We start from the raw sequence: 27,850 nt of genomic DNA, 5'->3' as shown, positions 1-27,850 counted from the left end.
ATGTTTTTGTGTGTCTCTTGATTTGAGATTTGTAGGAATTTGGTGATAAAACCAAGGGTTTGAAGATGCAGTTCAACATGTTATTCTTAATTTATAAAGCTTATTCAAGAATGAGGCTGAAATGAGAAAGTTTGTTTAGTGGAAAATGCAAAGCAGAATTAGGTCCCGTAGTTCATTGCTACATGGTCACTACATGTTGTGGTGAATGAGGAAGATAGCAGTGTTGCAGAGCCAGCATATGAAACTCTTTAAAATCCTTATAGTATTAAGCAATCCCATTTTTTTTTATGCTGTGCTTGCAGCATGCTCTGTTTTTCCATTTTACCACAGAGAGCAAAACCCGAGGAAAAAGCTCTCCAAATTAAGTAGTTGCAGTTTGAGATTAGAAAGAAAAAGTTTAAGACAGCCACCATTTCCTTTAGTGAGGCAGAAAATACAGCCGAGGCGAAGGATGATTTCAGTTATCTACAGAATGATTTCCAATCGAGACAATGCAGCTGATGACAAGATTTACTCCCTACATTTCTGCTTCTTTCCACCCCCATGTTAGGCAACCCTTGCATTTCGAGAATCTCTTCCTCTCTAACAAAGAAATGTCTGCAGACCACCCAAGGATCCTTGTCCTGAGGAAATTCTGTAAACAAAATTAAACTCCATTAGCCAAGCATTTTTAACAAGGATAAAAGAAATAAAAATTGACCAATCAGGTTTATGCAGGAGTATAGGTGCAATAAAACCTTACATTACCTGCAGTATCTAAAATAGTTTCTCATACTTGCACATCCCCATATTTCTATGTTTGCTTTTACTTTCACAAAACTAAAATAAAAACTCAGTACCAAAAGGCTGGCAAGGGATGGGGTCAAACAGGAAATGGGTGAAATAGTCGTCTATCATCATCATCCATCATCATTTCTATACCACTTTATTTTTTTTGGGGGGGGGGGTCTCAAAGCGGTTTAGACCAAAGGAAGGAGATAAGAGAAGTATTTTTGCATAGCATCTAACAGCACCTCCCAAAAAAACAAAGCAGCATTTGCAGAAGGTAAATTTGCATTTGCAAAAATTAAGAAACAACATTTCAACACAACTCTTCATTTTCTATAAAATCTTAAAGCTTGGGGAGAACTAGCTGTGACTGCTGTATCGGAGTATGTTTTGGCTATTAGTTGTATCTTTTTCAAAATCAATATAATCGAGACAATGGAATTCTAATAATGTGCTGAAAGTAGAGTCTTCAACATTTTAAAATACATGTCTTGAATATTACTAACCTATAGCAGCAGCATGTGAGAGACACAGTTATAGAGTGAATGTAAAACATACATTTTCCCATATGACTAGAAAGCATTTAAATAGCGTGACACGTCTTGTAACAGCCCCTGCAGCCTTCAAGCTTTCAGTTCAGCCAGTGCTTTATTGTTAGTTGTCAATATTCCTTTATTGCACACTTACTGTTCTTTGAAGATTGAATTTTGGCAAACCACAACATACTTCACACCAAATTAAAAGAGCAAAGTATATCATGAACTTTTAATGGAGTTTTCTAAAATAATAATAAAAAAAAATTATATGCATATCATAATAAGATTCTCTCCCCCCCCCCCCAGCCACCAAAATGAAATACTAATTAAACTCTCCTTCCTTGGAGGTTTTTAAAGAGAGGTTGGATGGTTATCTGTCATGGCTGCTTAAGTTGAGATTCCTGCACTGCAGGGAGTTGGACTGGATGACCCTTGGAGTCTCTTCCAACTCTAAGATTCTGTGATTCCATGAATATGGTGATGTATTCTGTTTCCATGTAACACTGCTGGGGTGCAGGAGGACAAATTGCTATTCTGAAGTATCAAGTTCATAAGGATCTGACACGTGTTCAGTTTCTGCATTTTTGATGCACAAATCACACTTTTGAGAACTGACTTTATACTGGCGTTTATAACATTGCTTTTTTTTAAAAAAATGGGTGCAATATAATTTATGTGGCAAATCAAATGTGAATTGTGTATAAAAGTTCTTACACACTGTGAGCTTTTAGGCCAACAGCCGGCAGCTGGACCATTTTGGAAATGGCAACTTCCACCAACAGGACAATGTTTTATGCATATTTTGAAAACCCAAATGCATATTGGGTAAATATATCCTTAATTTTAAAACCCAGTAATGCTTTCTTTGCACATATTTTTACATCCACCCACCCACCATGAATGCAGACTTTTGAAATGAATTAAGATTTGTTCTGGGCGCATGTCTTGCTGCAATCTCCGTCTTGTGTATGTCAAGAAAAAAAAACAATAATGTAAAGAACAGCGCAAGTTTTCTAAATAAAGTAAACGTCTTCTTTGTTTGAGAGCTCCCCAATGTGTAAAGTTTGCTTGTGTGCCATGCCTTCCCCTCCTTCTGCCGTGAAGTCAGGCTGCTAAGCCCAGAGCAGAGCATCCCTGCTGGAGCCATGGGCTGGCCGGCCAGAGTTGCCATGTGTCTGCCTGTCTACACTTGCTGTGCAGAACATGCACTCACCTGTACAGCAGGCACAGACAGGCAGTCACATGACAACCCAGCCTGAAAGACAACCAGCCAATGAGAGAGCCTCTCTGACGAGAGCATCTTCACCACGTCACTTCTGGATCTCATTCTGTTGGTTCAAGAACTAAAACCATGTATACAGTTTATTGCTAGTTTGTACAAAACTTTTGAAGGAAGCCAGCGATTAACAGTACCTACAAAATGCAATAAAACCCACTGCTGAAATTTTTTTTTTACTGTGCTTTTTATAGTCCTCTTTTCCTACTGATTCTGACTAGCTCACTCTGAAATGCAGCAGACACGGCAGAAGGGGATGGCTGTCATTTTTAGGACTGTCTCCTCCCATTATTGGAACTGTAGCAGTGCAACACCAACAGTACTCTGTTGTTTCTTTTCACCATTTGAGGTACAAATTTAGTGGGCACAACAAACATGCAAGTTGAGCTGCAAAATATTTGCAAATTGCAATCCTATCTGCGTCAGCTCAGAAGTAAGTCACATGGAGTTCAAAGGGACTTATGTCCCACGTAAGTGAGCACAGAGTAGCTGTCTTTTAAGCTGCCTTTAAGTAGGGAGAATGCAGTTGAAGACCTTGCCTGTTTTCTCATTTGTGGAACACACAAAAATAATCTGGGAATGCAGTTTAAACAGGATTTACCTAGATAAAATGCCATTATTTCTCCTATTGTTAGGATTAAAATGATTCCCAATTGCACTTTAGGGTGCAAAAAGTTAACGTACCAATTCCAACTGCATAGAGTTTTATATAGGGCAAACTAGTAAGCTTTTATGCAAGAGTCTAAATAGACACAGGTCCAACATTAAAAAGAAACTGGTGTGCAGAATCCTCTGAAAAGCTCTAGTATACCTTAAAGCTGCCGTATTGAGTCAAGGGAGGAGATTAAAAAATTTAAAAGGTGAGTCCAAGAGGAAGCTATGGACGTAATGAGACTTGGGTTCAGTCCACCACAGAAAAGAGTTGTCCCGCTTTAGCTGTTTGTTCTCCAGTGGCCGCCCCTCAGGAGGTGTTCTGTCAGGGGCCTCACCGGCATATTTGGAAATCTGAGGAGGTTTTGTGGACACCATCCCAGAATGGCTGCCATGGGAGTGTGGACAGCCACAAAATGGTGGCCTTAGGGTGTAGCCATTTCAAAATTTACTACTGCAATTTGACATCCATTTCACAAAAAGCAAAATGGTGAGGTTAAAAGATGAGCAACTTGCCAAAGAATCTGCATTTGAGGCAAAAGGTGGGGTCTGATTCTCAGGGCACAAAACCACTTCTTTGAACTACAACAGAATGCCCATTTAAGCTGGCGGCTAATTAATTCCCTCCAAATCACCTTGAATTAAATCCCTCTAATATTATTTCTCCAAATTAGTTGAGAAATCACTCCAAATCAATTTACCCCACATTCATCACCCATATCTATCGTGTCCAATTAACTCTCAGGCCACTCGCTTCCCCTCCGCAACCCCCCAATATTTCTTGTCACAGAGCCATTGCATTAGTCGGGCAGGAAATGGAAGAAATAGCAAAAAAAGAGGGGAAGGGGGAAAGCCCCTTGCACCTCTCTCTTCCCTACGATCTCCATCCAAAACACACACACACACACAATTTTATATTATATATGTGTCTCCTGCCCACAATGCAGAGTTCTCTGGGAGGCTTAGAATTAAACAAAAAACTTCTGGTGAAATAAAGCTTAAGGCCCCCACACCAAAACTGAAGAGAACAAAAACAGCTACCAAAATCTCACCCCTTAAATTTAACACGCAAGATTAGCACCGGAGATGCCCAGGAAGCTGTTTTGAAGAGAAAGGTCCCCCTGGCAGGAGCCCCAAGAGGGACCTGGGGAGCAGCCTCTCCTAGGGGGGTCCTCTCTTCTGCTGCCCCCTGGAGAGTTAAACAAAATGTACCACCCCCCACCCCCCACCCGTGCCACCCTCCAGGTTTCTCTGTCTCTCTTTGAGCTCCACTCTCTCACACCAGGGTCAGCTCTTCCTTCCTTCCTTCCTTCCTTCCTTCCTTCCTTCCTTCCTTCCTTCCTTCCTTCCTTCTCCCTCTCGTTTGCTTGCACCCTTTCCCTGCAGCTCTTGCATGGAGCCTCTTCCTGCTCTCTGCTCTGCACTCCCAGAGGTCACAACAGCAGCAAGCCCCTTCCCTCCCATGCTCTGGCAAGGGAGCCATGCTCGCAGCAGCAGGCGCAAAGGAGCACAGAGCCAGAGAGGAAGCAGCAGGGAAGAAGCCCCAAAGGATCTTTCCGCCGGCCCTCCAGAGAAAGTTCCTTGGTGGGTGGTTTTTTAAAAGAACAAAACAAAACTTTAGTGTTTCCTCCTCTCCTTGACAGACAGGGCTGGGATCTACTGCCAGTGGATTTTATGACTGGCTAAGAAGAAAAGATGGACTGAGGTTTCTCAGGCATTGCATACCCTACAACATTTTTCAGCTGAAAATAGGGGTGTCCTATTCAATAATGATAGTAGTAGTAGCAGTGGTGGTGGTAGTAGTAGTAGTAGTAGTAATAATAATAATAATAATAATAATAATAATAATAATTTTCATAAACATGACCCATTAAAAAACTTCCCTATACAGAGCTGCCTTCAGACGGCTTGGGGGTTCTCATAACTCCATACCCTCCAACATTTCTCCAATGAAAATAGGGATGTCCTAAGGAAAAGCAGGATGTTCCAGGATTAAATCAGAAACCAGGAGGGCTTCTGTAAATCCAGGACAGTTCCTGGAAAACAGTGACACTTGGAGGGTCTGTCATTGGAAATGTGTCCTTGTGGGTGACAAGAGAAAATGGAGTGTGGCTTGGGATATTTGGGGGCTTCAGAATCTTGGCAGGGCTACAAGAGGGGCTCATAAACTACAAAGGGCAGAGCCACACTCACCTGACTTTTAAGGCTGTTTTGTTCCGCCTCCAAACACCCCCCCCCCCGCCATTGCTTTTCTGTTCTCTCCCACCTCATCCCTCTTTGGTTTCTCTCCCCTGGTATGCAAGCCTTCCTTGGGCCTTCTGCTCCCAGCAGTTCTTTTCTCTGGGGCGCCCACCGCCTTCCCTCCTCTGTTTCCTACACTCCTCTTAGGTCAGATCCTTTTGGTCTCACCCTCATGATGACCAGGATAATCCTTTGAATGCTTCCAGTCTCCCTCCCGCAACTCATCTTGAACTTGGCAGAAGATCTGTCCCTGCGGTTTTATCTTTTTAAAGTTTTGGCAAATTGGTAAATATATATATATATATATATATATATATATATATATATATATGTATATATATATTTCAGCAAGTCTATATGATGGGTTTCAATCTGACACCTACTCAGTCTTTACTGTCATAGCGAGGACCCACAAATGGCTTCCCCACAGATCCATGGTACGCAGTACCTTATTTTCCAAAACTCCATTACTGTATTGCTCTTTGGCTGTGCCATAAAAATTGACAAATAAACATTGATCAATATTTAAATCTTAACATATTATTTTGGGCAAGGTAGGAGAACAATCACCTGAAACACCACAGAAAGGCAATAGCTTTATGAAAACCAACAAAAATGTCACAAAATAGTAAACTCGTTTCTAAATTCTTAAGTTCAGGAACTCTGAAGAACTCAACACCTTGCTCATTATTTCCTGACATACCACCTGGCTCTTCTTGTGGATCTCCCTGCTCCCAAGGGAGCAACATGGCTGCCTTGCTTTTTGACAATAGTGAGCAGCCTCGTAACCAGAGAGGAGGAACCCGCAGAACCTGCTCACTTTAGAAGCATCTCAGCTGCAGGGCATGAAGAGGAAGTTCCAGGCTGTGCCCCTGGCTCATGACATTGAGAGGCAGCACCCTGTTTTGCTCATCTGATGGAGGAGGCCAACCGGAGCATCCTCTGGAATGTGCTTGGAAAAATCTGTCCTTTTGTAAAGAACGAGTTTGTTTGTTTTTTAGCTGCAGCAACTCTGTCAGAAAGCAAGTTTGGAATCAGAAGCAAAAGGCAAAGAGAGAGAGTGCTAGCCTGAGAGTTTGTTGAAAGAGAGAGCCACGAAGGACTTCCTTAACTTCTGAAATTAGCTTCAGGCCTGGACACCAAGCGACTACCGACCGACCAGCTTTGGCTCAGCCGCATTAGATTTCCATCTAGTGATCATCTATAGAATGGTCTAGAGCGTCCTAGGTAAATAAAGTCAGTGAAACCCAAATGGTACACTATTGCCTAATGGTTGGAGAAGAATCAACCGTCTAAATGCAAAGTCTACCTTCAGCTGGTGAGAAAGCATCTTTCTCTGGTTGTAGGATCCTGCTCCAAATAACTAGATTCAGTCTTGTTTCATAAGCATACAAAGCAAAGATAGTCATGATAGTCCTTTAGGGGGAAACCTCCCAAACCCACCAGTGGACAATACACTTATAAGGGCCAACCAGACCATCACTCAAATGTGGCAAGTTTGTCCAGAAGTCCTAATCACGCAGGAGGCTACATCGCTCGGGGGGCGGAGGATAGAAGAGGGAGAATCTAGCTTATGCTGGCCTCTTGCACACACTCACCTCCAAGGCGGCAGAGATTGCAGGTTGTTGCTCCTTTATCCCAACATCTTAAGTGTGTAATCTGATATTTGCCTAGCAGCAGGGAGGGACTTGCTGAGATATTCATGGAACTAGAAAATGTATATGTTTAACTTATGAAATAGTGGCTTGCAATTTTACTGAAAACTCTGGAGTATTTGATTTGATTTTGTATATTTTATGATTAAAAGAACAACCTTGAAACCAATGCCAGACCAGACACCATAACTCCCGTTAAAATATTCTAGCAGACCCACTGAAATCAGTGGGTGTCAGTCAGTCCCGGAGCTGCCAAGAGTGTGATAGAAGCTGAAAGGGGTACCAGTTCTTACCCACCCAGGAGGCTGCCTGTAGATTGAAATCTGAACATCAGAGGCTGTGTGAGCAGTGCACCCCCCCCCCCGGTCAAGACAATATTCACATTGTTTCCAGAAAGCAATATGGGGAGGGGGCTGAATTCTTTAGAAAAAGCCATTCTTAGGTGCAAATTCTAAACTTTTCTGGAAGCTCCATTGCCAGTTAAAGGCATCCCCCCCCAAAAAAAATACATTCCACCCCCCAGTTTGATGGAACTTCACTGTGCTGGCTGATCTAGTCACCTACATGCAGTGCTGAATACATCACTTGAATCCATCTTTATTTTTAGCAGGTGTGTGATTCCCTGATGGAGATCAGTGGGGAAGCTCAAAGGCCAAACAAAACATGAAAGAGCAGCTCTTCCCTTCTGTGTTTCCCACAGTGGATGTGGGAACACAAGGAAGAGCTAATGCCCATGTCTCACAATTCTGATCAGATATCCAAGTGGTTGCTATTTAATGCTAAAGAAATGAGGGGAAAAACCAGAAACTGCAAGTGACAAATTTAACAGCACTATAGTTTTGCCCCCAATGAAGCTTTATCCAGAGCATGCAAGTCGGGGGGAATGAGCTCACAGGTTCTGTCACCAAAAGATGCTGGACAGCAAGACTCTGGTTTCCGCTGCATGCTCACATATGTGAAGTGATTTGAATACTTAAAAGCACAACATACAGGCTAGGATCATTTTTGAAAAACTGTGGGGCACAGATTAGGGCCTGGGTTCCCTCTGCCACTCATCTCCAATGCAGTTTGGAAGTCCAATTTCCCTCTCACAAATCAGCCCGTAATAAAAGGTAGCTTGGTTAACATCAGAACAAATCTACTTTATTTTTCAATTAAAATTGTACATTCATCTTTTGAGCTGCTGAGCAATGGTGCATAGAGCACATGATCTCCTTAAATAATCTGAGTAGAAGACGTATGCTTACAGAACAGTTTGCAAAGGAATCATGTCAACGCTCTTGAACAGTCAAGTCCAGCCAGCCAGACAGTGCTATTGTCTTTCTTGGGGCAGAGAGATGGAGGCAGGCTGAACCAAAAATGGACTCCAGGTCAGATGTGCGCAAAGCTACGAACGGGTCTTTGGACAGAGCCCCTGTCCTTGCCCACAAGCCCCATGACCTTCAAGTTCTCGTGCAGTTCTGGCTTAAAATGTGCTCAAATTAATGCCCCCTCAGCTAAGAGAGGAGCAGCTCAGCAACATTTCCCTGCCAAGCCCAAGCTCAGGCAGTAAAGCACTTTTCTGGAAGCTCCATTGCCAGTTAAAGGCATCCCCCCCCCAAAAAAAATACATTCCACCCCCCAGTTTGATGGAACTTCACTGTGCTGGTTGATCTAGTCACCTACATGCAGTGCTGAATACATCACTTGAATCCATCTTTATTTTTAGCAGGTGTGTGATTCCCTGATGGAGATCAGTGGGGAAGCTCAAAGGCCAAACAAAACAGTAGACATTTTGGACATTCATTCTACTTAACCAAGTCACGAAGACTGAAAGGGGCAGGACCACTGAAACCCAGGTGAATTATGGAGGTGAGAGGACAAGACTGCACAAACTCTTCATAGAAGACTTGAGGTACTTGGAGGCTGTGGATGCAGTTCGCTTCCCCATCCAGAATCAGGAATGTCACTCTCCCAAAATCTATATCAGATACGCTACGTAGGACAAACAAACTCAACAATATCAGTATAATTGTCAGTGCAGACAATATCCCGTCTTAAATAATTCATAGCTCAGAAAGGCAAGGAGGCAAAACCCAGGAATAAATTTGCCACGAGAAAATCCTAATTATTTATGCATACACCCCCACCCCCTTCTAAAATGCTAGCTTCTGAAGACATTACAAAAAAATTCAAGTATTTTCTAAAAGGAGTGGGTGAGATGTTTAAAACGTCTCTTTCTTGTTTTCCTACCATTGCCCAAGTCAACTCTGTCAGAAATGCTGCATAACTTTTGAGAAACCAAGAAGTGAAGGATCCTCATGCAGGGAAGAGAGGCTGCCGGGGTCAAGGTGGATTAAGAGCAAGGCAAACTGCTGCCACAAACTGGGGTGCCTTCCATTCTCGGTAGCAGCAGTGAAAGCTGAGGGGAAGCATGCATAAGATGCTGGGAACTGGGAAGCCTCAAGAGGGCAGAACCAGTAGTCAAATTTCAGGCATTTCTAGCAGAACAAAGACTCTTCTCTTAAAAACATGTTTAAAACTGGCTCAGGAAAGTAACTCTACAGAAAGCCTCCCAGGAAGAATCTGGTTGGACAACACCCCATAATATCATTATGCGAGCAGAATTAAATGCTTTCTGTAGGCACCTGCCTAACTATTAGCAGATGATGCTGGGAAGACACAAACAGGCAATTTCTCAGAGACTGTAAAACAAAAGAAAACCACCTCCCCACAAGTCTCTTACTCGATAGAGAAGGCTCATAGCTCAACGAGCCCCATCACAGGAGCTGCACTTGGTCAGGACCTGAAATAGCCACTGGAGGGCACACAAACCAGGATTTACTTGAAAACGAGGCTCTTTCTAATGCAGCCTTTTAGAGATAATGTCTGCTTTTCTATTTGGGCTTACACGTAGGGAGCCAAAAGGTGCCTTCACTGGTTCTCGCCTTCTTCCTGGGAGAAAGGCTTCGTTGTATTGCAAAGGAATGGCTAGATGCGACAAGTGCAACCTTCCTGTCTATTGTCTAGCTTCAACTTCTATATAGCCAAATCATCTGGGTGACCCTACCTTGCCTCAGATCCTCTATTTTTAGGGCAGCAATCCTGTTCTGTGGCTGAGGATGTTCCTTTAAGTCTCTGCAGATACAGCCTAACATGTTCAGTCCTAGGGTGTGAAGGCTTTGAAAGCTGGCTGGGATTTTGTGTTTTGGGTGCTCCCATTGTGGTTCTTCCATTATAAGATACAAGTGACATTGGAATTGGCCACCCACTAGATGTGTCAGGTTTTGTTCTCTTTTGGGTGTGTACATCTTGTTATGTTCCACCACTAGGGTGGGCTGTGTTGTTCCTTTGCTCCCTGTCCTCACCAGTGGCCACCAACTCTTCTCCTAACATTCTGAGGTGCTTGCATCTCTGTGCCATTTTAGCACATCACTTTCTGTGGGTCTTTTCTACCATTTTCTAAATAGCACAATTGCAAATTTTTGAAAAAGTAGTTGCTTTTAAAGAGTTCCTGTAGCACAGGGCAAGAGATTTGCAGCTAAGCTTACTTCTGAATAAACACAGCTACAGATTGGGCTGAAAGTCCTGTGGACTTCGCTTGAAAATGCCCCCTCTGCAGACTAACCAGTTTCACAATTTGATCTTTATCAAACAGCCAGTTTCACAACCAGGCTAGAGAGCTTGCCAGCTTGATTTCTCCTGCTTGTTACTTTCACTAATTGGCCATAGTAAAATTGTGAAAAGAAGAGCAGCGCTTGCAGCACACAGCTAGAAGGCGGCAGCCTTACAGGACTATAGCTAGAAACATTTCTACTTTAAAGCAAGGGCTACTGTTTCCAGTGTAACTTATTGATTAAATAGTCAACTGAAGGGTGTGGGTTGGGGAAACCTCTTTCCAAGAAGCAATTAATTAAGGTGGAGAGCCCTCAGATCAAGGGAAGGGACTTGGAAAGTCTCTGAAACTGGAAACAATAGAGAAAGGAGGAACGCCTCAAAATGGCACCCATTGCCCCCTCCACTCCTGTTCCACTTTCCCCTCCTTAACAGACTTTCTGAGGTAAGAAGACAAGGAGGAGGAAGTGCTGGGGAAACATGGGAGGAGTACAATGGGCTGACAATGTTATCTGTTCTTCCCATAAAATTGTTTGAAGGCAGATTAAAAGCCTCATCCGGATGCATGTCCTCCATGGCACATTCTGCTGCTTCTCTGCTTGTGGCACAAGGAACTCCGGAGTTGCTTCACGGACTCTTTCAGACACCAGCAACCCTCCATGCCACCATTCAATGCTTGGCATCTCTAAGTTCGGTGCCATAACCCCCAACACTGCCTTGAGCCTCTATTTCTTTCCCACTGAATTCTTCTTCACCTTCAATCTCCAACATCCATTTCACAGCATTTTGGTTACTGCAGAGTAAATCAAAGGCAAGAAGGAGGCTGATTTCATTGCAACAAAACAGAAACACCTGGGCCTTTCTCTTGCCAACCACAGAATGAGAAAGGAGGAGTACAGATGGAGTTCGCCTCTGGAAAATACTTTGGCAAAGCAAGGCAGCTTTGGATACGTGCGTCTCTCCTGACCGCTGCCGCAGACTAAAGCATGGTTTGGTAAAGATACCCTCGCTTATAGGCACTCAGTGGGTAAAATGTCGCCACAACAAACTTGCCGTCAAAACTCTTCCCAGTCAGGGCTCGCTGGGCAGCTTTTGAATCCACAGCATTTGCATACTCAACAAAGACCTGAAAAGAAGCAGGAGGAATGTCAGTCTCCTTTGCCCCCTTGCCCCCTTGCTTTCCAGGACAGGCATGATACCTCCCAGAAACTGGTAGATTACCTTTGTTAAATACTAAGGAGAAAAATGCATTAAAATGGTATACATTTATTTGATAAGGAAAGATTGTAAAATGATTTAGTTCTGCAAAATGTAAGTGTGGTACACTACAGTAGTGTGATTTTTAAAAGACAAAATATAACACTAGAAGATGTTACCAGAATCTCTGGATAAAGTCTAGAAGGTAATATTGAAAAACTTAAATGGAGGTGCATTCTATTGTTTTATAGTCTTAATAGTGTGGCATTTCAGAGGCATTAATAGATAACGCTATTAAAATCCTGTCTCCAAGTCTGAAATGCAATAGTATACAATTTTATTTTAGAGATATATACAAGCAGTAAAGTATTCCAAGATTCCCAGAGAGACAAATGCAAACACACACACACACACACACCTGATTATTATTTTTTATAAATCTGCTTCCATTTATAAGAGAATCATTCTCTCTATGCAAGTCGTATCAGGAAGCCTCAGTATGTGCCTCACTCAGCTGTCACTGTAAAAGGAGAGGTCAGTGCTGCCTTAGACCAAAACCTCAAAGATGAAACACACACACAGATCTTGACTGCCCAAGTACTTACATGGCCTTTGCCTGGATTTTCCTTCGGAACAAACAGGGACACGACCCGTCCATATTTGCAACATTCCTCTCTTATGTCATCCACGATATCTGTGGAATTGAGAAGACAACTGAAAATAAATAGCAAAGACCCAGCGTAGCATATTGGATAGACTGGCACCGAAGGACCCAGGAATCCTGTTTGCAGAATGCCTGCCTGCCTCCAGAGCAACTGCTGCACAAGGTTCTTGCAAGACTAAACCACTTACCTAAGCTGCTTGAAGGAAGGGCAATAAACAAACAAACAAACATAATCAATAACATATTTTTTGCCACAAATTGCATGTTTCATAACATAAAGGGGTCAACAAGTTATGTCCAGGCTTGACATAGAACACGAGGAAATAGATAAAGCGAATGATCCAGCATTGTGCAGAAAAAAATGGACACCTGAGATAGCAATTGCAGTTGAGAATAGATTGAATTCAGAAACTGCAATTAAGATCAATTATAATAAACAATTTATCAATAGATTCCTCCCTGACAGCTTACGAAAATCTCATTGAGTCCTTGCAGGATGTGGTCTCTGTCAACATAAACTCAGCCGGCAAGCCCCGCACTGTTGGTTTGACCAAGAGTGCCGTACAAAGAAGGAAGCCTTAAGGAACGCTTATTTGGCCTATAGAAATGCTGGACTAAATTACTTACCTCCATCTTATTTCGAAATTAAAAAAGAGTATAAAGCCCTTTTGGCCTAAAAAAAAGGCAGTCCGAACAAAATTCCTGGTCCCTGCTATTGAATGCCTCACTAGACAATGAAACCAAACTCTTTTGGCAACTGGTCTCCGACTCAATGAAAAATAGCTCTTCAGCCCCCAGCTGTGACATTCCAGCTCAGGTTTGGGAGAACCACTTCAGAAATATATTTATGGAAAATCCAAACCTCCCTTCCAGCTTCCAGGATGATGACAGGGCAGAATTGTCACTGCTCCCTCAGCAGAGGCCGGTTACTGTGGAGGAAGTCTATACATTAATTGGGAATCTGAAGAGCAGAAAGACTCCAGGGAAAGTCTTTATCCCCGGAATTGATCACATCAAACCAGTACTGGTGGGCTCCGCTTCTGGCAGCACTTTTTACGGTAGTAAATAACTTGGGCAAAGTACCATATAGCCAGAAACATGCTATAGTAGTCCCAATCTTTAAGAGAGGCCACCCGAACGTACCCTCCAATTATAGGCCAATTAGCCTGCTTTCAATAATTGGGAAGCTGTATGCCCAATTTCTCAGTAACAAACTGACAACTTTTCTAAATGAACATAATATACTATCTGAAGCCCAGGCAGCCTTTCGTGAGAACCATTCAACATCAGACCACTGTCTAATGCTGTCCTTCCTAGCCGAGAAGTATACCAGGCCTCTACAGGGTAAGCTCTTTGTGGCCTTCATAGATCTGAAATCAACGTTTGATTCCATCCCCAGATCCCAGCTATGGTCCAAATTAAATCTGATTTTGCAGGACAAATGATTCCTCTTTCTTATAAAAGCCCTGTACAATGGAACCAAACTGCAGGTCCGATGTGGTCGGCAGGGACAGTTATCAAACAGTATTGAGATGACATGGGGGGGGTTGAGACAGGGATGCATTTTGGCCCCCACACTAGAAGAGGGCTTAATGGACCCAGATGGACACCTTCCAAAAATAGGAATGAGAAGGACCCCTTTGTTGTTATATGCGGATGACACAGCCATCATCTCACGTTCCAGACCAGGTTTGAAATATCTGCTGAGGAAGTTTTCTTATTACTGTTCTGGAAATGGTTTATCCATTAATTATAAAAAATCTAAAATTTTAGTATTCAAAAGAAGCTTTTTCCGGTCTAAATGGGTGCTGGATGGCCATAACCTTGAACAGATTAAATACTTCAGTTATCTAGGGCTCATCATACAGGATCTTGGAAGCACCACTGGCAAACCTCCCTTCAGAAGGCGGAGATCACAAAGCTAGCCATACCCAGATTCTTTTTCACAAAGGGCGGCAAATATGTTCCAGCAACCTTAAGGGTTTTCAATGCAAAATCTGTTTCCCAACTCCTGTACGCTGCAAATGTCTAGCATAATGGGGACCTGCCAAAGCTAGATGGCTTTAAGGCAAAATTTCTATGATCTCTGCTGTAGGTACCCAACTGTGTCCCCAACTCCATACTTCTGTTAGACGCTGGTGAATGCCCAATTTCAACTAAAGCATGGTGGGCTGCCCTAAAACAATGGCTCAGGATTTCAGTATTTGATCTAGGGAAAGGGTTTATACCAACACCTGAACAATGGAGAGTTTCTCAGCAAATGGCAGAAAACCATGCCTAGAAAAGCCACCTCTATTGGTCTGTCACCCGCCCCCCAACTTTATTACCTGGGTTATGAAGGCACCCTAAAGATGCTAAAGCTTCTCGGCCTTTTGGCTAAGATCAAGTGTACAGTGGTGCCTCGCAAGACGAAAATAATCCGTTCTGTGATTCTCTTCGTCTAGCGGTTTTTTCGTCTTGCGAAGCAAGCCCATTGACGGATTAGCGGATTAGCGCTATTAGCGGCTTTTAGCGGCTTATCTGCTAATCGGATCAGCTGATAAGCGGCTTAGCGGCTTAGAAAAAGGGGGGGGGGAAAAACCAGCAGGAACTCGCAAGACATTGTCGTCTTGCGAAGCAAGCCCATAGGAAATTCGTTTTGTGAAGCACCTCCAAAACGGAAAACTCTTTCGTCTAGCGAGTTTTCCGTCTTGTGAGGCATTCGTCTTGCGGGGCACCACTGTAGTGTAAAGATGCTAAAGCAAAGAGTATGGAATAATGCACATAGTGACTTGCGATCTCGATCACACGTAGTCTGTAGTCTGCTGGCAGTAGGAGTACAATATGGGCATGTCTTTAAGTTAACACCTTACATTAAAAACCTGACAGTACCAAATTATCAAAGGTTATTCACCAAAGCCAAACTAAACGTCTTTCCTTCTGCAGTGTTGGATGGCAGGTGGAGAGGAGCTCCCTACCAAGACAGACTTTGCTCATGTGCCCAAGACATCGATTCTATAAAACATATTTTGCTGCACTGTGCGAAATATGAGCAAGGCACGGCTGAACTGATATTACCCTCGCTGGTACCTTTCCCAGGAAAATCAGAGGCTCATTATGTCAGGTTCCTATTGGAAGACCGGACAAATGCTAGAACATTAGCAGTGGCAAAGTTTTTATCGGTGGTTGCAAGAGCCAATGATCCCTATCTTTAAGTCTGAGCAAAATGCTTGTTTAACCTGGAGGTAGGCTGTCTGAATTGTGCATTGCTTTGTAACGATTTGTTGGGTATCTGGACCGTAATAAAGATTGATCGATTGAACTATCTATGTGAGTCAGCCAGAATATAATTAAACTGCCCGAGTCCATACAACCTGCTCTTCCATGCAGCATGGAGGAGAAGGGCTTATGGCACTAGTGGGGTAAGCCTGAGTGCCTGGACATCTGTCGTAAACGCTACCCCAGCACCTAGTAAGTATTCTAGACCTTAGGGGCAGGCAGACCTCAGCTTTGTGCTTTTACTAGAACCCAGAGATCCATCCACCAGAGTAAGGCCCCAAATGGTGGCACAGGTGGCCAATTGCCATGAGCTGCACACTGGAGACTATAAGACAAGCAGAAATCTAACCAGGAAATCTGAGGCTGACAGCACCACCCTGCCCACAATGGCCAGTAGAGCTGGACAAAGACCTAATCAAGGGCAGGGAATTAAAACTCTTATTTCCTGGCTTCTGGTTCCAGTCTGCCTTAATGAAGAAAGCTCCCACAACAGCAGGAGATTGTTGGTGAAGAAAAAACAAGGATGATTGAGATAATGTTTGGGATGGTAGCTAGAGGCATGTAGATATGTTTGTCGGTCAGTTGGTTTACGGACAAACATATCTACATGCCTCTAGCTGTTGAATGGTTTCTTTAAATGTAAAGGTTCATCATTGTTCCACTCCATGTGTATGTCTTTAAGGGGCCAGAGCAAGGGCCAGAGCAAGATAACGAGACCCAGCTTTACAGCTGTGAAACATAGCAGGTGCTGCTGAGTTGTATTTGATTAAGGCGTGTCAGCATTTGGGTAGAGTATATAAGGAGCAGCACCTAGCTCTCCCATTACCCTGGGGGATGGGTTGGTGGTTGGGTCATGTTTGTTTGTTAATATATTTAGTGTAAATGGAGTTTTTGTTTTTCTTATTAAAACCTTTAAGTTATTTTTGAGTCCTTTCTTTTTAATGCATGCTCTCCCCAGCAAGCTCTCTGCAGCGTTACTATACTGCAAAAAGCCAACATCTTTGGTTATGGGCCCAGCTGCTGAGTGGATGACTGCATATTTTTGGACTCTGAAAAGGTTTGAAAACTCCTTCTCCTGTTAGCGTAGTTTTTGTGGGTCTGGAAGAGTTCCGGAATGGTTGACCGGGTTCCTGAAGCTGAGAAGGCTCTGGTCTTCCCACAGCTAACAGATGAGAACTATAGTTTATGGTCTTTTCGGGTGGAGGCGCTTTTGACCTCTAGAGAAGTATGGACCTATGTAACTGATGACCCTCCTGACCCTGTAACTAATGCTTGGTCGAAAGGAGATGCAAAAGCCAGGGCGATAATTAATTTGGCAGTCAGCGACCAGCAAGTAGTCTATATAAGAAATAAGAAAACTGCCAAAGAAATGTGGGACAGTCTTGCAGCAGTGCATGTTAGAAAAGAGTCAGCATCTGCATTGACGTTTTTCAAGCAGTTGTACCAGACGAAGCTGCAGCCTGGTGGTGATTTGGCAGCGCACTTGAGACGTCTGGAGGCAATACGCGGCGAATTAATTCGAAGGGACATGGAGGTACCTGATATTCAGTATGTTTTTATCATCCTTTGTTCCCTTAATGAGGACTTTGATGGTATAGCTAGCCAGATATCTGCTGTTCCACCAGCACAATTAACTGTGGAAGGGGTAACGGCAAGATTAATGGGCGAGTTGGATAGAAGGGAGGCTTGTGCCATAAGCACTCCTGTTTCCAGAAAGAATGAAGAACGCCATATGCAAACCTGTGATGATACAACTGCATTTAAAGCTGCAAAGCGTTGTTGGTTCTGCAATAAGCAAGGACATTTTGCAAAGGACTGCGGAGCCAAAAGAAAGAAAAGTACTCCCAAGTCTGTTTCTGTTAGTCAATCACGGTCGTCAGCCCAGCAGCCGGCATCGTATAGTAGAGACAGAAACGAGCCGCGAGCTTTTCACGCTCGTTCTAAAGATCGTAAAAGAATTAAAGATGCCAAGTGGAAGTCTTTTGTTATCGACTCAGGAGCATCGCAAAATATCTGCAATGATCGAAGCTTGTTTATTTCTTTCGAAGAGGAAATTGGTAATGTACATTTAGCCAATTCACAAGTCTTGCAGTCGCTTGGCAGGGGTACCGTTAAACTTGACTCTTTAAACATTACAATAGCGAACTGCATTTACTGCCCGTCAGTGGACAATTTATTGTCAGTAAGGTGCTTTGCCCGTCAAGGCATAACTGTGCGTTTCTTAAAGTCTATGTGTGAGTTTTTCGAGGGGAACAAACGTCTATTGTATGCCCGGGAATCTGATGGTTTATATAGACTATATTTTCGCACCTACTCCCAATCGCCTATAAATTGCAGAGCAGCACAGTCAAGCCAGGGGTTGAGGAATGTAAGGCCACATTCTGGGTGTGTCCACATGGCGCACAGAATTCTGGGACACCTGAATTTTGCTGATGTAATTAAGACACAGAATATTGTCAATGGCCTCAACTTAAAACCATGCAAATTCTTTATGCAGTGTCTATCCTGTTGCAAGAATAAGATTAAGGTTGCACGCAAGGGTAGGTGCTCAGATAGGAAAGTAACTGAGCCATTTGAGCGTGTACATTGTGATTTAGTTGGGCCACTCCCACCATCATTAGGAGGTTCTAAGTACTGGCTTACTCTCATAGACCAGTATAGTAGATATTGTTGGACTTATGCAATAGCTGAGAAGTCCCAAGCATTTGAGAAGTACAAGGTTTTTTGCAACTGGGTAAAAACGCATTTTAACAAACCTATTAAGAACCTGTTTTCTGACCGGGGCGGGGAATTTGTTTCTGAGGATTTTGAGAAATTCCTGGAAGCGCAGGGGACTACTCATGAGTTATCTTGCCCCCGAAGTCCCTGGCAAAATGGGCTTGTTGAAGTTGTGCAGCGTGACTTGCAGGCAGGGGTTAAAACTTATCTGCACGATGCTAATCTGCCCAAAGCGTTTTGGGCTGAAGCACTCCATGCTTTTTGTTATGTTAGAAATCGCAGTTATCATTCTGGTTTAGATGTCACCCCCTATGAGAAGTTGTTTAAAAAACGCCCTAATCTGAAATACCTACGTATTTGGGGTTCAGATGTAATTATGCATTATCCCGCTAAGCAGAAATTGGGTGAGCGTAGTGTCCAGGGAAAATTAATGGGCTACCAGCAGGGGGCGTACAGAATTTACATACCAGCAACTGGCAAATTTCATATTACCAGAAGCATGATACAAACTGTAAATTGGAATGGGGTTGCTGTTTTCCAAGATACTGATGGTATAAATGATACTGAGGAAGAAGAGGAAGCAGCAGCAGCAGCAGCAGCAGGAGAAAATGGTGCTTCTGAATTAATGGGGAAAGACAAAAAGCCTGTTGAATCTGATAATTTGTTTGATTTAATGTCACAGGCACCTGAGGGGAGGTTAGATTCTCTTGAGTTTTCTGACCGTGAGCTTAGCCTACAGGCACCTCTTCAGTCTGACAATGATGATTTACAACCTGAAGCTAGTAGTTCACTCAGTCCCATTAAGTCTGAGGAGTCTGACTCTCCTTCCGGACTGAGACGTTCAAATAGAAAGAGGCAGAAGCCACAACGTTTCGCAGATGAACATTTTAATACTGTGTATGCCAATAAGGTGGTTTTTGAGCCAAAAAGCTACAGTGATGTTCAGAATTTACCTAAGCACCAAGCTGTAAATTGGTATAAAGCTATGAACTCTGAGATAGCTTCTTTAAATGAGCATAACACTTGGTCTCTTGTACCACAAACCCCAGATATGAGACTTATTGATTCAAAATGGGTTTATAGAGTTAAAATGAATGACAAAAATGAAGTAGTAAGGTACAAGGCAAGACTAGTTGCTAAGGGTTTTCAACAAATTCCAGGCGAAGATTATGATTTGTGCTATTCACCAAGTGTAAAATATGAAACAGTTAAGCTTTTGTTAAAAGATGCATCACAACGTGGACATTCTGTTTATCACCTAGATATAAAAACTGCATATTTGTTTGCAGATTTAAAAGAACAAATTTTTATGCGTGTCCCTGAAGGCATAGAAGCTGCTGAAGGTTTGGTATGCAAATTAAATAAATCCCTTTATGGTCTGCACCAAAGCGGAAGGAATTGGCACCAAACTTTAGCAAAAGAATTGCTAGATATTGGTTTTTCACAAGGAAAGGCAGACAATTGTGTGTTTATAAAGGAAGGGGCAAACTCTGTAACAAAAATATGTGTGTATGTAGATGACGTGTTAATTTCTACAAAAACTAAACAGGAATATGAACAGGTAGTTTCACAGTTACAGAAGAAGTTTGATGTGGTGGAATTAGGCATAGCTAAAAATTACTTATCCATGCAAATTGAGAAAGGCAAAAATGGATCTTTTCTGGTTCATCAAACTGCAAAAATTGATGATCTAGTTGAAATGCTACGTTTAGAAAATGCAAATGGGAAGGAAACACCTATGGTGTGTGGTTTCACCTTTACAGGTGAAGATAAGCCATTTCCTAACAAAACTTTGTATCGTTCTGCTATAGGCAAGCTAAATTTCATTCAAAGAATCTCAAGACCAGATATAACTTATGCTTTTCACTTTCTGGCAAAATTTGTGGAAAAGCCCACTACGCAATGTTTCTCTGTTCTTAAGAGAGTGGTAATGTACCTTAAACATACCAAACATTATAGGTTGCAGTTTACATCAAGTATTGACAAAGGTTACACATGAAAGACATGTACAAAGTATGCTTTATGTTTTTGTTCCACAATGATGAACCGCAGGGGAAATGTTGAATGGTTTCTTTAAATGTAAAGGTTCATCATTGTTCCACTCCATGTGTATGTCTTTAAGGGGCCAGAGCAAGGGCCAGAGCAAGATAACGAGACCCAGCTTTACAGCTGTGAAACATAGCAGGTGCTGCTGAGTTGTATTTGATTAAGGCGTGTCAGCATTTGGGTAGAGTATATAAGGAGCAGCACCTAGCTCTCCCATTACCCTGGGGGATGGGTTGGTGGTTGGGTCATGTTTGTTTGTTAATATATTTAGTGTAAATGGAGTTTTTGTTTTTCTTATTAAAACCTTTAAGTTATTTTTGAGTCCTTTCTTTTTAATGCATGCTCTCCCCAGCAAGCTCTCTGCAGCGTTACTATACTGCAAAAAGCCAACACTAGCTACCATCCCAAACATACCAAACAGTCCATTGTATATAGCCAGGCACTACGTTACAGCTGCATCTGTTCCAATTCTACAGACAGAGACTCTCACCTAAGAGATCTACAGCAAACCTTTTCAGAACTAAAATACCCAGCAGATGAAGTTAGACAACAGATCAACAGAGCCAGACTGATACCCAGAGAGAACTTGCTGCAAGACAGACCCAAAAAAGAAAATAACAGAACACCTCTAGTCATCACATACAGCTCCCAAGTTAGAACAGTACAACGCATCATCAGAGATCTACAACCTCTCCTGGACAATGACAGTTCTCTTTCTCAAGCTCTGGGAGGAAGACCTTTCATTGCCTACAGACAGCCACCCAATCTTAAACAACTCCTAACCCACAATAATACTACAACCAGACTTAACACGGACACTGGCACCAGAGCCTGCAATAAACCCAGATGCCAACTTTGCTGCCACATACACCCGGACAACACCATTACTGGCCCCAACAACATCACACATACCATCTCGGGACTATTTAATTGCTCATCGTCTAACATTGTGTATGCCATCAAATGCCAACAGTGTCCTTCAGCTCTCTATATTGGACAAACAGGTCAAACCTTACGACAAAGAATAAACGGACATAAATCAGACATCAAGAATCACAAAACAGAGAAACCAGTAGGAGAACACTTCAATCTCCCAGGACATAGAATCATAGAATCATAGAGTTGGAAGAGACCACAAGGGCCATCGAGTCCAACCCCCTGCCAAGCAGGAAACACCATCAGAGCACTCCTGACATATGGTTGTCAAGCCTCTGCTTAAAGACCTCCAAAGAAGGAGACTCCACCACACTCCTTGGCAGCAAATTCCACTGTCAAACAGCTCTTACTGTCAGGAAGTTCTTCCTAATGTTTAGGTGGAATCTTCTTTCTTGTAGTTTGAATCCATTGCTCCGTGTCCGCTTCTCTGGAGCAGCAGAAAACAACCTTTCTCCCTCCTCTATGTGACATTCTATACAAGATCTCAAAGTAGCTGTTTTACTACAAAGGAATTTCAGAAATAGACTGGAAAGAGAAGCTGCTGAATTGCAACTCATTACCAAACTTAAAACCATGGAGAGACCTGGTTTGAACAAAGACATTGGATTCTTATCTCATTATACATGACTAAGCCATTTTTCACCTTCTCACCCCTTGCCTTTTCCTGTAAGACCTACTGCAGTCGTTAAGAGTCGTCAACAGGCTCATCTCAGCTATCTTCCAATCTCCCATTCCCACCACCCTTCTGAGTAATACCCCTCCCCACCTTCTCACTATATATGGCAACTTCTGTTTCAGTGTATCTGAAGAAGTGTTGCATGCACACGAAAGCTCATACCAAGAACTAACTTAGTTGGTCTTTAAGGTGCTACTGGAAGGAATTTTTTATTTTGACTATGACAGACCAACACGGCTACCTATCTGTAAGGATGATTGAGGTTAATTATCCCTTGCAAATTCTCCCCAGGGACAGGGGGGGGGGATGGGCTTCACTCGCAGTTCGTCTTGGTACCTGGCTCTCGCTCCAGCATGGATTGTAGGAGGCAGGAGGTGCTGAGTGCAAAAGCACTTTGCCTACTGATAACCCCCCTACGCTGCCATTAAGAAGCAGAGGTTGTCCTGTTAATCAGAGTTTAATCTGGACTAATGTAGAGATGTGTGTGATCAAAAAGATCACAGGAACCGTTTGAAAGCCTTGGCAAAAGTCTCTCTGAAGCAGCCTGCAGGTGCAAGCTATTGCACAGCCTGCTTTTGCACAGGGCTTCAGTCCCTGCTCTGCTGATACGCAGGGATTAAATCCTGCTGCCTTGGCTGCATGATCGTGTGCACTGCTGGGAACAGGATCACATAGTCAAGCCAGTGACATCAGCTGGTTGGGTGGGGGAAAGGACCTCGCAGGTCAAACTGGAACTCCAAGACTGTCCCACATGCAAAGGTTCTCCGCTCTTTCTGTAACAGAAGTCAGTAATATGTAGAGCGGATCACCCCCCCCCCCCCATAAATGTAGACAACACAGAAGGATTATGGGAACCAACGGTAGTTATCTCTCTTTCAGTTTGTCTCTTGTACTCCGTATTTTCTGCAACTGACACAAAAGGAGCCACAATTTTTCCAAGCACAACAGTGGTTTGGGTGGGAGTAGGAAGGCGCTTAGCCTTCCCGCATCTACTGACTCTCCCTTACAAGCCCCCTTCAAGGTAATTCATACTTCACCCGCTTCCTCAGGCGCCAGAGCTACAGAGGGGAGAATCTGCAGGTGGGGAGGATGTCAGTACACACAGGCCTCCCTCTCTTCCGTGCAACTGCAGGAAACCAGGCAGAGGGCCTTCTCGGTAGTGGTACCCGCCCTGTGGAACGCCTTCCCATCAGATGTCAAACAGAGAAGTATCGGGAAGTTTTTAACGTGGAATGTTTTTCTGTGTTGTTATTACCGTACTTTTCGCACCATAACACTCAGTTTCCCCCCTTAAAAGGTAAAGGGAAATGTGTCTGCGGGTTATGGAGCGAATGCAGGCAGGAGGAGCCACTCTTGCTGGCTGTTTGGCAGCCTCTCTTCCTCCGCTTGGCTTGCTGAGAAGCCGGCAACAGCTGAGCAACAGCTGAGTGTCGGGAGACAGCCTCTCTTCCTCCTGTCTGCCTGCTCTATGGCTTTTTGGCGAGGTGGGAGAAGGGAGGCAGCTCGGAAGCCGGCAAGAGCTGCACGTGTAAAAGCCAAGGTGGGGAAAGAGAGACAGCCTCTCTTTCTCAGTGCCTGCCTGCTCTATGGCTCTCCCTTACACAAATGTAAGCAGCTCTTACTCTGCTTTCTTTACAATGAGCTGGAAGGAGGGACAAAGAGGGCATCCCCTTCCGTCCCTCCCCCAGCACCTCACCTGTAAATTCAAACAAAGCGGCTTACAAGGCTCGTGTCCCTGAGTCTCCTCCTCCTCCTCTTTTTGCTCCGGTTCAAGGCAAGGCAGCTGCACAAATGTGAGTTCCCCCTCTCTCTTCCTTCCCTCCCTCTCTCTTCCAACTTCAAAAAATATTGGAGGGACAGCCAGGTAAGCCCCACTCACATACCACAATGGGGGTGGGGGATGACTCCCTCAAATATTTAATGGGGGGTGAAGGCACCTACGCCTATAGGAGTTGGCTGCTTTGCCTAGGACAAGTGTGAGCTCCCCCACTCCTCTTCCTTCATCACTGTATTGGAGATACCATACATTACTGACAGTTCCTTCATTCACGTGGTTACAAAGCATGGATCCACATGGATCCTCAGGATTTTTGCACTGGGTCACCCCAAATTCACCATCAGATCACATAGCATGTCCATGGCTACAGCTTGCACCAAATAAATCACACACCCACTGTTGCCTAGGGCCGCAGTGGTGCAAAAACGTGGTTACAAAGCATGGATCCACATAGATCCTCAGGATTTTTGCATTGGGCTACCCCAAACTCACCGTCAGATCACATGTCTGTGGCCACAGCATGAACCACAAAAATCATACATCCACTGTTTCGTTTAGATTTTTTTTTCTTGTTTTCCTCCTCTAAAAACTATGTGCGTGTTATGGTTGGGAGCGTGTTATAGAGCGAAAAATACGGTATGTTGGAAGCCACCCAGAGTGGCTGGGGCAACCATGTCAGACAGGAAGGGTATAAGTAAATTAATAATAATAATAATAATAATAATAATAATAATAATAATACCAAGGTGGGGTGGGAATCTGTAACATCAACCTGCAAGCGCTGCTCTTCTAGAGACCATTTTATTCAAAATATTGCATGCATATTTACTTTTGTTATGCAATAATTCTTTAAACATTTTTGCTTGGAGGTTACTGGCTCTGCCTAAATTTGAATCACACCTAGCTTGAAGCAGGATAATTTTCTTCCTCTCTCTGCCCAGGGCAGCTCTGGGAAATAGTTGCCTTTCCCACTTCCAGGGCATCTCAAGCCATCCTGTAGCGTGCTGAAGGATAAGGAGCTACATCAAGATGTACCAACCTTCAAATTCTTCTTCATTTTGGAGAGAGGTATCGCTCAAAATATTTAGCAGCCTTAGCACTGGAGTTGGAAGCATCACCAGATCTTCAACATGGGGGGCTGTTAAAGCAATGTAAGGTGATCATTATATCAAAGAGAAATTAGAAATGGTTGGATGCAAGTTGCTACAACCTACTCAATCCTATTCTCAAAGAGACTTAAAAAGTTTATCTTTCTTTACCTTGCCATATCACATACAATGCCTCTTTACCTTGTATTTTTACCTTGTGAACTGCCCTGAGATCCTGAAGGGCAGCATATAAATCTAATAAATAAAAATGATTAAAAAAACTCTCCTTGTAATGTTGGGTTCAGACATCTGTGAAATGGGGCTAAGCCCGATTCAGACATTTAAAAAGGCACACGGGAGAAGTGTGAAAGGAGGAAACATTAATTGAAAACATACCCTTAGGAGTCCACAAGATGCCCAGAGGGTCCAGACCCTCTTAAGGACAAATGTTGTTTTTAAGATGTTAACCAGCTTAAACTTGATGAAGAATGGATAGAAAATCTCAAAATGAAATGAACAGAGTCAGGGCCAGTTAGGCAAGCGTTATTTGTGGCCAGAGAAATGAAATATGTTATACACCCTACCAAAAGGAATGCTGAAGAAGGGGCTGCACAAGGCCTCTGCTGCAGTGGCTCTTTCCTGTGGGTCCTCGCGAAGCATGCTGGAAAGCAAAATGGAGTCTTTGTTGTACAAGCAAGTTCCACAGGGAGACCATTCAAGCTGCATCCAAGCTGATTTCTAGAAGAATAGCAAAAGCCCACCAGGTTCTGGAGAAAGCATGACACCACAGCTTTCATTGTTCCAATTCTATGGCTTTATGGTGATGCTGATTTTATAAACCTTATTATGTATTTCAGTGGTCATTTGCTAGTAATTTTATTTTGGCTGCACTGCAGGTTCCCTTGTGTGCCATTCTGTGGAAGTGTGCTACTGGAACACAAAGCAACATATACATTTCTCCTGCCTTTCTCTTTTAAAGATGAATGGCCATGCCACTGGTTCTCCCCAGGACGTAGATTCTCCAGACTGAGTTATGCCAAGGAGAATGAATAATCATGATCTCCCCCACCTGCAAATTAGGTAACTTACTACATGTTGCTGGAAAGAAAGCTCATCTTTAGTGTCAGGGGTTTAGGAGCAGAAGCACGGGCAAGGGAGGAAACAGAGAGCGAAGGGGAGGAGGCAGAAGAAAAGATGAGTGACGACGACGACCCGAGATCTCCTAGTCTTTCCAGTGAATCAGAGGATTCACAGAAAGGAGCACCAGTGGCGAGGGCAAGGGGGGAGTCTAGGGGGGCACCCCAGGAAGACAGAGCCAGAGAGGACTCAGGGGGGAGCAGCTGGAAATCGGGACCAGCGTCACCGCCAGGAAGCAGGGAAGAGGAAGGGAGCCAGGGGGGAAGCGCTGGCAGCTCACCACAGGAGGGAGGACATGAGTCAGGAGTGGCCACACCTCCACAGGAGGGAGGACATGAGTCGGGGATGGCCACACCTCCATCGGGGAGCGAAGAAACGGTTGAGAGGAAAGTGGAAGGTTGGGCGCGCGCGCCAAGTTCAAATGCAGAGGAAGGCGGCGCAGTAAGCAGCCCCGAAAGAGAGCCAGGTCCTAAAGCCCGGCGCAAGGAGGCAGGAGGGTCTGGGTCAGCGTCAGAAGAATCCCGGAAGGAAGAAGCCCCGGGGGGTAGAGGGACCCAGAGGAGGACAGTCAGGAGGAAAAGGTGGAGCAAGGCTAGGATATTAAGTTGGTGCACACAGGGCGGAGACTCAGACGGAGCTTCGCCGACCTAGCTACTAGGCGTAGAGTTGCGCGCAGCAGCGTGAGAATGGAAACTGTAATTCAATAAAGACTTTTACTTAATGACCGCTGGCTAGCGTGATCCTCTGTGAGCTAGGATCTTCAAGCAGCTCTGACAGTAAGCTCCGTCTCCACTTGTGGGCATCTACAGCCTCGAGGAGGGGAGAGACACAGGTGCCTACTAGCAAGCTCACGAACGGCAGACGACATGACGGCTGAGCAGCAGATAGAGGAACTCAGAAACGCGGTGGCACAACTGAACGCCGAGGCTCTAGCATCCAGGAAGAGGGAGGAGGAAGCAGCCGCAGCCTGCAGGGATCTCCAGGTCAGGTTAGACGTGCTGACAAAGCAGACACCCCGGCAGGAGGGCATTGGGTTGGCGAGACGGACAGGCGGGCTGGTCTCTCACTTCGATGGGAACCTGCAACAGTATCCCAACTTTAGAGCCAACGTACTGTGCGCACTGCAACTGCTGCATAAAGACTTTAGAGATGAACAAGAGAGAGTGGGGTTCATCATGTCCCATCTGCATGGGGATGCGAGAGCATGGCTACGCAATTTATGGAGAGATAAGGATCCGGCGCTACAGAATGCAGATGCCTTTATTAAAGCGATGGATGGGTGTTTTTTATCAAGTATTGACGTGGATCTTGCACGGAAGGAGGTGCATGGGCTGAGACAAGGGAGGGCCAGCGTCAGGCAGTACCATGCCCGCTTTTTCGCCTTGGTCAGTGCCCTGGAATGGGACAGAGATTCGGCTCCTGTAAGAGACCTCTTTTGGGAGGGGCTGCATAACTCGATTAAAGATGAGATCGCCAGGGGGGAGAGACCCCGAACCACCCAGGAGGTCGTTCAGAGGGCACTGGCAGTGGGGGTGAGGCTGGAAGGACGTCCGTGGAACAGGGACGAAGGGCGTGGAGGGCGCGAACCAGCCGGGGGCCCCTCCTTCTTTCCCAGGGAAGCAGCGCGGGCGC

The 27,850-nt window shown here is 44.2% G+C and overlaps 1 protein-coding gene and 2 long non-coding RNA genes across 5 annotated transcripts in view; 1 reads left to right on the top strand and 2 right to left on the bottom strand.

The window, feature by feature from the left end:
• Positions 1–396: 396 nt before the first annotated feature.
• LOC310709868 lies at positions 397–4,394 on the bottom strand. The gene is made up of 2 exons (XR_014527692.1): positions 4,284–4,394; positions 397–634 (listed from the first exon to the last, which is right to left on the bottom strand). It is a non-coding gene; the product is annotated as an uncharacterized lncRNA (long non-coding RNA).
• Positions 629–2,748, top strand: LOC310709869. The gene is made up of 2 exons (XR_014527693.1): positions 629–1,651; positions 1,743–2,748. It is a non-coding gene; the product is annotated as an uncharacterized lncRNA (long non-coding RNA).
• A 3,854-nt stretch (positions 4,395–8,248) lies between the features above and the next one.
• The window catches only part of UHMK1 (U2AF homology motif kinase 1), a 31,723-nt gene continuing 12,121 nt past the window's right edge, over positions 8,249–27,850 (bottom strand). The window contains exons 5-10 of one of the 3 annotated variants that reach the window (XM_083507181.1): positions 25,666–25,742; positions 25,033–25,131; positions 12,524–12,612; positions 9,755–11,847; positions 8,887–9,388; positions 8,249–8,695 (exon numbers count right to left, since the gene is read on the bottom strand). In XM_083507181.1, the coding sequence (XP_083363307.1) occupies positions 11,701–11,847; positions 12,524–12,612; positions 25,033–25,131; positions 25,666–25,742 (412 nt within the window). In that variant the 3' untranslated portion in view covers positions 8,249–8,695; positions 8,887–9,388; positions 9,755–11,700. Of the gene's footprint in view, positions 8,696–8,886; positions 11,848–12,523; positions 12,613–25,032; positions 25,132–25,665; positions 25,743–27,850 lie in introns of all 3 variants that reach the window. The other 2 variants (XM_083507179.1, XM_083507180.1) reach the window with 2 other exon arrangements.

This window comes from Podarcis liolepis (genome assembly GCF_965112155.1).
Source record: "Podarcis liolepis genome assembly, chromosome: 6".
Classification (NCBI taxonomy): Eukaryota; Metazoa; Chordata; class Lepidosauria; order Squamata; family Lacertidae; genus Podarcis; species Podarcis liolepis.
The sequence above is the reverse complement of the archived record's forward strand: the minus strand, read 5'-3'. Positions and strand labels throughout refer to the sequence as shown.